Raw genomic sequence first — 12,639 nt, forward strand, 5'->3', positions numbered from 1 at the left:
TCACTCTCTCCACATCCCCCTTTTCCGGTCATCCTTCCCCACATCCCCCTCCAGACACACCTCCTTGCAACTAAATTAAATGTTACACCTCCATCACCACTATTTGGGACCCTAAACAGTCCTTCCAGGTGAGGCAACACCCAACATAGAAAGCTGTTGGTGTCACTTATTGCATCTGGTGTTTCCAAGTGTGGCCTCTTCTCCTGTACATGGGTAAGATCTGATGCAAACTGCAGAGTCTCTTCTTCGAGCACCTTTTGCTCCATCTGCCGTAACATCTAAGATCACCTTATGCCGAGCTGTTTTTATTACACTTTCCACTCCTCACTATCCACAGCGTTCCCTACTGCCTGGTTGAGACCAGATTGAAGGAACAACAACTCATATTCCATTTTGATAGCCTCCAACCAGATGGTATCAAAATCAATTAGTCTATCTTCCAGTAACCACTCCCTTCTGGGCCAATAACCCCTTAACATTTCCCCTCCTCCACTCTTCTGACCTTCCCTTTATTCCCTCGTCAACAGACATCCCCTATTAGATTCCATGTTCCATCAGCCCTATGCCTCTTCCACCTCTCATCTCCTAGCTTCTCACATCATTTCAATTCATCCCACCACATTCCTTCACCTATCACCTGCCAGCTCGTTCTCCTCCCCTTCCAGCCACCCTTTTATTCTGGCTTCTGCCCCCTTTCATTCCAATCCTAATGAAGAGTTTTATCTCAAAACGTCAACTGTTCATTTCCCTTCATCAATGCTACCTGATTCACTGAGTTTCTCTAGTGTTTTGTATTGATCCAGATTTCCAGTATCCACAGTCTTCATGAGTCAAGCAAAAACCTAATATTGCTTTTACCTTAGCTTTCTTCAACAACCTGTCTTTGTTCTAACAATATCAACTTTATGTTATTTTCCTATAAATTAACATTATTTACAGTTTAGAATAAACCAGTCATTCCCCTATGTAATTCCATTGAAAATTCTGCCTTCTCTACCTTTTAAGCATTGATGGAATCAACTAAAATAAGATCAATGCTATTCTGTACATTGACATGCAAAGTTTAAATTTCTTACCGTCAAATTCTGCAGGCCCAACTCCAACAATAATTATTGACATCGGAAAACAAGCCGCCTGAGAAGATGAAGAGAAGCATTAAATTGGAACGAAGAAAGAATCATTGAGACTTTCCTATGTTTTGAAAGGTGAATGCATTAACAATGGTTCCATTAGTGTCGTAGAAATATGCCAAGACCATTTTTAGCATACAAGAGGATCCTCAGATGGTTCACAGAAGCTTTCTAGCTGTTTCAATGATTAATGTTAAGCATAGTGCTTAAAATTTACTAAGTGTTAAACAACGTTTGCAACTTGATAGTGTTTGGGATGGTGAACTGTAGAGTTGGAATAGCTAAAATAAACACCTTAAAATAGCATTTTAAATCCTGTTATATATAAGGCATAATCACTGTAATGCTTGCACATCCAATTCTGCTTCAGAATGTTGATACCATAACACATTAATTTCTCTCCTGAAATTTATATAATCTTCAAATTTATCAAAACTAATAATAATTTGGGAATTTGTGCACTATTGAACAAAAATAATCTCTTATGCTCAGCAAAGTGAAGGAAATCTATACTGGAGAATAGAATACTTATCGTTATCTGCTGTTAGCACCAAGTGTCAGCAGCTAGCAAATCAGTCAAGTTATTGAATGAAAATGAAGCCGAATAACTTTCTCCCAGTAAGTGCAACATTTCTTTTTTGTAATTTATTTTTTATTGAAGTTCATCATCAAACAAACATTTCCATAAGATGTATTTCAGACACTGTACATATATATCTTATATTCATATTTGTCACAAATCTCCACATAATATTTATCTGAGGTATACACTTATAGAAAAGAGAGGAAAGAAAGAACAAGCAAAAGGAGAAAACTCTGAGCCCTTAATCTCTTCTTACTGAATTCCAGTATTTGGTCTTAACAGAACTAACTCATATAAATAGACAGAAATAGGCCCAAGTTCAAGTCCAAAATAAAGGAATTCAGTACGAGTACATTACAGCTCAACACCAGAAACGACAAACTACACGAGAACAATATCTCCACTTGGAAATGTCAAGTAATGCTAGAGCTATCCATCCATAAAAAGATGAATCCATTTCTCCTGTAAACCTTACAGCAGAACAAACTGTACATACCCAACCAGAACAGTGGTTCTGGCAAAGGATATAAGCTGAAAACAGTACAATGCTTGATGTGAGTAACGGCTATATAATTGTGTAAATGCAAGCACGTTTGGAATTTAAACATGTGCACTAAGCATATAGGTTTTTAAACTGTCTGAAGATTTCAATTAGTCAGTCTCTCTATATATTCTGTGCAAAGTCCAACAACTGAGCATGAATGTACTAAGATTCCCTCATCTACATAGGAGAACCTCCTCTTACAATTTGCAAGGTCCCTTGCTATTATGAAGATTTTAGACATGAGGAAGAAAGGTAAGAAAAGGGCAATTATATCTTTAAAATATTTGTAATAAGGCAAAATGTCTATTGGTTTGCTTATTTTTAATATCTTTTTCCACTACTTCAGAGTTGCTGAGGGGAAGTGGCTGCTCACCCTGTTCTCAATGTGCGAGGGGAGCTGAGGCCTCTAGTGAAGTGGAGATTACAAAGGAACAGTCATATTAAAGTCAGGCCAGCCAGTGATGACAGGCCTGACCATAATATCTGTGAGGTATCCGTATAGCTCCACACCACTGGATTAACCTTCAATTGATTACAGTAGACAGAGGACCTGGGGATGGTTTGCAAATAAACAGCATCGAAGTGGTACCACAGAAGATTTAATATCACTGGCCTATGTTGTGAAATTTGTTATTTTGTGGCAAAAGATAGATTTTTTAAAAAAAAACATCTTAAAACATTGTTGCTTACTGAAGTAGGCATGGCTCTGACTGTGGAGTTCAGCTGTAGTAGTCCTAAATGGGATTATTTGATAATTCCCTTTGGAGCTGCACACATAGAGTCTTCTCTTCTGGCACCATCTTTAAAGGCGTGCATCTCTCATAAGAGATACTTTTTTCAGTGGTCATTACAGCAATAAGAATCTATACTTAAGTAAGACTTACAAAAAAATTGAATCCATACGAAACTATATTTTGCTAAGACCCATCGACCTGCATGTGTATCATAGCTCTCCGTACCCATCCCATCCATGTACTTATCCAGACTTCTCTTAAATCTTGCAATCAAACCCACATCCATCACTTTTACTGGCAGTTCATTCCACACTCACACCACCTTCTGAGTGAAGTTCCTCCTCCAATTCCTCTCAAATATTCCACCTTTCTCCCTTAACCTGTGATCTCCAGTTCTAGTCTCGCCCAACCTCACCAGAAAAAGCCTTGCATTAACCCTGTCTATACCCTTCATAACCTTATATGCCTCTATCAAATCAAATCCTCCCCCTCCCACCCCATTCTCCTACTCTCCAAGGAAAAAAAGCCATTACCTATTCAACTTTTCCCTATCAGACTGGTTCTCAAGTCACAGCAACATCCTTGTAAAATTTCTCTGCACTCTTTCAATCTGATTGAATATTTTCCTGTAGGTAAGTGACCAGAACTGTACATAATACTCCAAATTAGACCTTACTAATGTCATATACAACTTAAACATAACATCTCAATTCCTGTACTTAATACTCTGACTTATGAAGGGCAAAGTACCAATAACTCCCTTTATGATTTGATCTACCTGTGACGCCACTTTCAAGAAACTATGGATCTGTAGTCGTAGATCAGTTTGTTCTACCACACTCCTCCCTCAGTGCCCTACAGTTCACTATGTATGTCCTACCCTGCCTTGCCCTCCCAAAGTTCAACACCTCCTGTTTGTCTACATTAAATTCTATCTGCCACTTGTCATCCCATATTTCCAGCTGGTCCCACTGCAAGCTTTGTTAGCCTTCCTCGCTGTCCACTATGTACCCCAATCTTAGCATCATCCACAAATCTGCAGATTCATTTTACCACTTTATCATCCAAACCATTAAGATACACTCAGTGGCCATTCCCTTAGTTATCTCCTGCACCTAATAAAGTGGCCACTGTGTCTATGTTTGCTCCAACCCATCTGCTTCACGGTTTGACATGCTGCGCATTCAGAGATGCTATTCTGCACACCACTGTTGTAACGTGTGAATTGGCTGAACTCACTGGATGCATTTCTGTTTATTGCAGTATTCTCTGTAAAGGCTAAAGACTGCTGGGTGTAAAAATCCAAAATACTTATATATCCAATCCCTTCACATACCGTAACTTCCAAAAACTTGCCCACCAACCTGTAACTTCTCAGCTTGTTCTTAGAGACTTTCTTGAACAATGAAACATTAGCTATCCTCCTGTCCTCCGTCACCTGTAGCTAAAGACGTTTTAAATACCTCTGCCAGAGCCCCTGCAATTTCTGAACTAGCCTCCCTCAATGTTCAAGGGGCACCTTGCCAGGCCCTAGGGACTTATTCATCCTAATTGGCCTCAGAAACAGCAAACACCTGCTCTTCTGTAATTCATACATAGTCCAAAATCTCACTATTATTTTGCCTCAGTTCTATAGACACTGTGTCCAGCTCCAGAGTAAATACAGATGCAAAACAAAAACCAATTCAAGATTCCCCCCATCTCTTTCAGCTCCATGCATAGATGACCATGCCGATCCTCAAGTGGACTAATTATGTCCCTTTCTATCCTTTTGATCTGAAGATACACACATGTCGGGGCTGGAGCTTAGGATGATGGAGCCTAAACGGCGACTCCTTTGCTTTCACCTTCAGAAGCAGCTTTATTTCTAACTTTGATATCTCTGTTTTCTTTTCAGGGATCTTTTGAAGAACGTGACCTGGAGTTACACACTGACTTCAGTTCTTTGTGGAAATGGAACCCGCACTCAGGGCCTCACATCCGACCGTTTTTCGATATGCCAAGGATGCGGCCTGGAAAACGAGCACGCCTTCACGGTGGCGGATTTTCATGGCTCTAGAGGCGGACGGATTCGAGGTCGGTGTCAGCACCTGATGTGTCGTGGGAGTACATGGAAGATCGAAAGCAGCGAGCTGGCTGCTGGCTGCGTGCCCGGAGACCTGAGCTCTTTTGGGCACAGAGCTCGGAAAAAGCAATGCAACAGACTTTTAGCACAATAAATCAGCAAGCTGTATTGTTATGTCTCCCCTCTAGCTGTGAAACGGGGACATCTCTTTTTCCCTTATTAGGGACAGACAGAGAATATGTGGTATGTCGAATTACCGGGTGAACGAGTAGTCTTTGAGGTACTGCAAGTCCGTGTCTTTACTGATGCTTTGCTGCACGCTTGAGTGCTCGGTGGATGGTGCTGATGCATTTTTGCTGGTGGGGGAGGGGGGTTCGTCACTTTGCTGCTGCTGGTGCATGGGAGGGGGGAGTTGGGGGGGTCTTTGGAGTTCTAACATTTAACTGTCATTCATTCTTTGGGGCACTCCTCTGTTTTCATGGATGTTTCCGAAGAAAAAGGATTTCAGGATGTACCATAAATTCCGGTGTATAAGCTGAGAATTTGGCCCTAAATTTTGGTCCTAAAATTAGGGGGTCGGCTTATACAGAAGGTGCCAACTTTGGAAAAACGAATACACAGAAGACAGGCCATATTTATTGACCGTTTTTGAGTCAAATACAAATGCTTATGAAATCTGCACAAAAGAAAAGATCTACAAAACATATTCAGTTTCTCAGTTTACTTGTACACACTGTTGTCATCAAATGTTCAGAGCTTGAAACTCTCACACTCTTAATTATCTGACTCTCCGAAAATCGCGTCCCATTCTTCGGCAGTCATCGTAAGGATTGTCAATTTCTGCTTCGACATCGTCATTTGCAGCTTTACTGGCTGCCAAATCTCCATCGTCTTCATCCCAAAGCAAATGATCTTCAGTGCCATCCAAAGCATTGCTGATGCTGCACTTCTTGAAGGCCTTCACAATGCACTTGGCCTTCATTTCCTCCCACGATTGCACTACCCACTCGCAAACTGTAGCTAGAGATGCGGCCCTCATATTTCCCCCTGGAGTGAATGGCTGATTTCCAGACGTCATCCATTTGTCGACGCATGAATTCTTTGAATGGTTTGTTTAAACTCACATCTAGTGGCTGGAGCACAGACGTCAAACCACCGGGGATGACTGTAATGTCCGTATTTTCAGCTTTCAATGCTGCTTTTGTCTCACCTGACAAGTGTGCTTTGAACATGTCCCAGACAAGTAGCAACTTTTCCTTCCTGAAACCCTTGGGACGTTGACGCCACACCTCTTTAACCCACTTCAAGCAACCCGCTTCGTCCATCCAGCCGCGTTCTTGAATGTAAACAACAACACCCTGCGGGAATTTTTCTTTCTTTGGGAATGTTTTCCTCTAAAAATCACCATTGGTGGTAGTTTGGTCCCATCAGCCATACACGTTAACACAACAGTAAAATGTTGCTTCTCGTGTCCAGTTGTTTTGACAAGGACTGTTTTCTCCCCCTTCTGATTGACAGTGCTCGGCAACTTCTGAGCATTCTTTGTTTTTGTCTCAACACAAGATCACATTTATTCATAAATCGGGTGCACCAACTTCGCATAGCTTTGAAATTTTCGCTGACCTCACGGTGTTTTTCGGTCCATTTCACTGCTTGAACTTGAATCATTTCTCTGGTAACAATGTATCCAGACGATCGCTGGTGATTCACCCACTCTAAGACTTTTTCTTCCAGTTCTGGCCACTGGCATGTTTTCCTGCGGTTTGCACAGTTCGTCTTTGGCATTTCCCTCAGCGTGTCCTCTGCCTTTCTCCACTCTCTCACTTGTTTCTTGTTTACACTAAACTTCTTAGCAGCTGCAGAATTACTCGTTCCTTTAGCAAAATTAACAACCTTCAGCTTGAAGCCAGCATCATATCGCATTCGTTTTAATCTTTTGTACATGGTGGTCACAAACTCAATACTGGGTAAAAGTACTGATCCCTCCACCCCGTGTTAGGTTTTAATGAAATTACAATGGGCGCTAAATGGTTTCACGAGGGTTACATTTCAGAGGATTCTTCACCATTGGGAAGCTAATCCAAAACTTCCCTCCCTGATCCAAAACCTCTACAAAAGGGGTCGGCTTATACAAAGGTAACATGAAAAAGTCACTATTTTAACCTTGAAAATGGGGGGTCGGCTTATACCCCAGGTCAGCTTGTACTCCAGGTCAGCTTATACTCCGGAATTTACGGTATATTGTATACATTTTTCTAACATTAAATGTACCTATTGAAGTGGCCACTTTATTAGGTACACCTGTATATTAATGCACATATTGAATTAGCCAATCGTATGGCAGTTTTCAATGCATATAAGCATGCAAACATAGTCAAGAGGTTCAGTTGTTGTTCAGCACAAACATCAGAATGGGGAATAATTCTTGGTGCCAGACAGAGTAGTTTGAGCATCTCTGAATCAGCTGATTCCTGGGATTTTCACACACGAGTCTCTCAAATTTACAGAGAATGGTGTGGTAAACAAAAAAAATCTAGTGAGTGTAAGTTCTGTGTGTGAAACGCCTTGTTAATGAAAGAGGTCAAAAGAGAAAGGCCAGACTGATTTAAAGCAGACAGGAGGGCGACAGTAACTCAAATAATCATGTATTGTTACAACGGTTGGCATGCAGAAGAGCATCTCTGAATGCACAACGCATAGAACATCGAAGTGCATGGGCTACAGCAGCAGAAGACCACAAACATACACTCGGTGGCCAGGAATTATCTAATAAAGTGGCCTCTGAATGTGTCTGTAGCAGCCCTTTTGGGATTCTTCTTCATCCTGTCTGCCAGAGCAACATTATGCATTCTTTTAACCCTCCTGATTCCCTCCCAAGTGCTTTCTTGCATTTTTTATATTCCTCATGCACCTCATTTGTTCCTTGCTGCCTATCTCATTTTTCTTAACCATGGCTTCAATATCCCTCATAAGTCAAGCTTCCCCAAACCTATCAGCCTTGCCTTTTATTCTAACAGGAACATATAAACTCAGTACCCTCAAAATTTCACTTCTGAAGGCCTCCACTTAGCAACATCCCTTTGCCCAAAAACAACCTATCCTAATCCACATCTGCCAGATCTGATGCCATCAGTTTTGGCCTTTATCCAATTTAGAATCTCAACCCGAGGATTAGTCCTATCTATATCTAATTTAAAGCTAATGGAATTATGATCACGAGATCCAAAGTGTTCTTGTCGACACACTTGTCACCTGACTTGTCTCATTCCACAATACAAAGTCCAGTTTCACTCTCTCTAGTTGGCACCTCTAACTATTGATTAAGGAAACTTGTTTGACAAACTCTATTCCCTCCATTTTTACAGTATGGGAGTCAAGTTAAGACCACCTACTATCACAACCTTATTTTTCTAACAGTTGTCTGCTATATCTCCACAAATCTGCCTCTCTAAATTCCACTGACTATTTATATCTGTCCCTGACAATCACTGTTAAAAAAAACATTTCTTGGCCTTTGGAGGTGAGCATTCTCAGGAAACTATACCCAAGAACGATTCACCACTTTGTGACAGGCTCACCTCTCTACATACATCCAGAAAACAGAACGGCTAGGTAGAGATATTGAGCAAACAAGAATATCTGACCTATTTCCTTGTCCCATTTATACAAAGGATTAATAAGCCTTTGAAACAAATAGATTAAGTGCTTATGCATCTCACCGTACTTGCAATTTTAAGATTGATAGACCAAAAGAAAATAAAAATGATTGGTAATGAAAAATGAGCTGGTCCTCCTTCTAACGATTATCAAACATAAGGCTGTAATAAAGGTAGTCCTCCTCTCTCAGGCACTTGGCATCAGCACTAAGCATATCTAGGTCAGGTACATCACAGCCAGAGGCAGAATACTCCGCAGCAACAATATGCATAGATTTCAAACAAGCTAAAACATGTTCCTGCAACAGGATGACATTTTGTCCATTTCCCACATTAATCAGACCATCAGTGCTTCAGGGACAATCTGGATTTGGCAAGCCAGTATAATTGATTTAAATCATTTTAAGTTATTTACGAATTTTAATTGTACATATTTTGAAATACAATTCACGTTTCATCACCTGTCCAATAGCAAAGTGGAACTTGAAATTGTGACCTTCTCTCATTTGATATTCTCTAGATTAAAAGTGTTTTGGGAAATTATTAAGCAGGAGTTTGCATTCATTATGTTAGAAGGGTCCATTCATTCCTTTAGGCTCCTGGCACAAATAACTTCAAACATGCCAGTATAATTGGCACGAACTAGAAGGGCCAAGATGGCCTGTTTCTGTGCTGTAATTGATATATGGTTATATGGTTGTTATATGGTTATATGCCATTACTGGGCTCTTTTTTTCCTCTCTCTGTTGAGGACCCGATCTTGGGGCCCAGATTTGCATTTTAATGAGGGCTCGCTGACTGTAATTCTAAGGTGGTATAGACACCCACCAGTTGGACCCTATTAAAACTGCCCTGTGTTAACACAGCATTACTGACCTCAATTTGAGTCTATTATTGTGCCATAAGCAATGAACACAGCAAATTAAAAGCAACCTTACATCAGACTGGTTAACCTACTCTATAATTTCAAACCATTGTTATTAGCTTTAAATTAGTTATCAAAATGCTTCCTGCTACTGGGAAAATGTCATGTAGCTTTTTAAAATGCTAAAAATAAGACATAAGAGTGTAAAAATAATTTTCTGACATGGTATCTGAAGCCAACACCACTGAGAATAGCAATGAAACTATAAAATCAACCTCATGAATTATTTAACTTTCCTGGCCTTGCCAGAAGCACAAAGCATCTGCTGGTATGAAGAACGACTTAAAATTGGTGGTCGCTTCCAACAAAGCAATGATAATATGACGCAAAAACATCAAAAGAATGCCAGGACTAGAAAGTCATGAAACTTTCAGGCTTTTGTATTGTACCTATGGCCAGGCAAAAACTGTTATCAGTACTGAAACGTATGGATATCTTATGAAATGTAAGATCTAATACAACCAACAAATGGATGCAGCGTAAGAGGCTCAACATAATAGCAACTAAGCTCACACCACCTCCTATAGTTCTCCAAATTCTCTCAGATATTTATCAAGCTTCTCTGTGAATGCTACAACTGCTTTCTGTCTCCACTAATTTCCTGGCAGTGCATCCCCAACCATAACCACTCACAATATAAAAGATTTTACTTTTCTCACTTTTGGTCCTTTACTGAATCACCTTCATTCTATTTTTCCATGTTTTTAAATCTCTCTGCCATTAGAAACAGTGTGTTTCTATCTGCATAGTCCGTACCAGAGGTTCCCAACCTGGGGTCCACATGGTAGGGGTCCATGGCATAAAAAAGTTTGGGAACCGCTGGTCTACATCTTGATGAATTATAAATACTTCCATCAGATCTCGTAACCTTGCAGTTTCAAGAAGACCAGCTCCAGCTTCTGCAGTCTATCCACATAATTAAATCCCTGAGATCAATTCATTAAGTATCTTCTGTACCCTCTCAAAAGATTTCACATCTTCCCTTAAGTGGATCAACATTGTTATCAGTTCTTCATATGTTTGAACATTAGAGAGTCTGTTCTGATTTTGCAGGGTGAATTTGAGGAGCTTGTAGGCATTTTTAACGTAATCACAGTGACGTAGTCTGCGTCACTGGTTTATAGGCAGGACTGATGGCAGGGGAGCTGCGTGAACAATTATAGTGAGGACTAGGCCCCAAGCCGTGCTTGCAGCCATCCAGGAGAAAGGCATCAGAGTCGGTACTGGAGGCGGTCTGGTGTGGTGTCCACGTTGGTGTCGGTGCTGCCTTCCAGTGTTCACTCAGTGGAAAACCAGGCCTCAAGTCGCAGTGTTGCCTGTCTGCAGCCGCCCAGCAGAGAGGCATCGAGTCGGTGCCGGAGGTGGTGTGGCGTGGTGTCCATGCTGGCATTGGTGCTGCCCTCCAGTGTTCGCTCAGCGAAAGAACAGCTGTATTTGAACAGCTGCAGTTGAACATGGACTCAGGAACCTGGATTATATTTTTTTTTGTATGACTATGTTTTACTGCTACCTTGTATGTGCCTTGTGCTGTGTATGACTGTTGGTATTGTGTTTTGTATCTTAGCCCCAGATTAACATTGTATTGTTTGGTTGAATGGCAATTAAACTTGAACTTGATGTGTTTTCCATAATTGCTGGTATTTGCCCCACAACTACCATTGTTACTTATATTTTAAAATTCCCATATTCTTCACTTGTAAAATTTCCATATTCTTCACCTGTTGGTTCTTTCCTCAGCTACTGTTTGCGTTTCTCCGAATACTGCCTGACCTGCCGTGTATTTCTAGCATTTTCTATCTCCATTTCATATTGTCATCACCTGCAGTTTTTTTATTACTTGCTTTAATTTACCTTGTAGATCAATGAAAACTCTTAAGGGGCCCTGCAGCAATACCCAGGGATCATCATTCAAACTTTCTCTCTTTAAAAAAGAATCCCAAGCTGCACACAAATTGTCAAATGTAGCCTCAATGATGCAGGTGCTAATAATACAAAGATTTAATTATATCATTTGTCTTATTGATAATAACTTTTTTAAAAAAGTGCATCTATAATGAAAGTTCACACCCCTTAATAAGATCAACATTCTGGGACAAATGCAAAATGTCAATATTATCTTGACATGCACATGTGATATTTAAAAGAATGCTCTTCAAATTGGACCAGACCTCTCACTTCTTAACATTTAGTAATTTTGCACACTGTAGTGCTCCAAAAGGAACAATAAATATTTGAATGTGTCATAAAACTTACATTGACAATGGACTCTTTTGTCTGTGCCATATCAGAGATGACTCCATCAGTTATAATAAGTAGGACAAAATATTGTGAACCATCCTTAACAGAGGCAGCGTACCTGCAAAAGGAAAAAAAATACATTGGAATCTCAGAAAATATTTAAGCCAGAAGATGTTTACAATTTTAGATTGAGGTTACCAAGAAAAGCACAAGAGATTCTGCAGGTGCTGGACATCCAGAATAACATACATAAAATGCAAGAGGAACTCAACAGGTCAGGCAGCATCTTCGGAGGGAGATAAACAATTGACGTCCCTTCGTCAGGATTGGAAAGGAAAGGGGAAGAAGCCCTTCCTTTTTAACAATTATATAATACTAGCACAGGTATAATGTCTAAGACATTTTCCAATATTGTAAATCACCCATAGCATGCATTGATTAAAATAGATTTCAAATCACATTGTCTAAATCCGGTTCAAAGTACAACAGGCTGAAAGGAAGAATAGCTATCAATAAAAAGAATTCATTTAGTCCAAGTAAAGATTGCCATTTTAAGTCAAATGCTTTCAATCACTGACTACTTTCCCTCTGGTACTTTACACTATTTGAACCCAAGACTTTACATTTTGATGACAATTAATAAGTTGTTTGCAATTTCAAACTGAGATGGAGAATGTGAACAGTTAGTTGGTAGTATTCCAGAATTAGTGATATATTTTAATGATTCTTGTCTTCTACCTCAGAACAAATTCATTGTAATAGAG

General features: G+C 40.1%; 1 protein-coding gene across 1 annotated transcript in view; it reads right to left on the minus strand.

Moving 5' to 3' along the window:
- Positions 1-12,639, minus strand: part of LOC134359358 (copine-8) — a 338,437-nt gene that overhangs the window by 14,303 nt on the left and 311,495 nt on the right. The window contains exons 17-18 of the mRNA XM_063072488.1: positions 11,891-11,993; positions 1,077-1,134 (exon numbers count right to left, since the gene is read on the minus strand). Coding sequence (XP_062928558.1) covers positions 1,077-1,134; positions 11,891-11,993 — 161 coding nt within the window. The remainder of the gene's footprint in view (positions 1-1,076; positions 1,135-11,890; positions 11,994-12,639) is intronic.

This window comes from Mobula hypostoma, chromosome 20 (assembly GCF_963921235.1).
Source record: "Mobula hypostoma chromosome 20, sMobHyp1.1, whole genome shotgun sequence".
NCBI lineage: Eukaryota > Metazoa > Chordata > Chondrichthyes > Myliobatiformes > Myliobatidae > Mobula > Mobula hypostoma.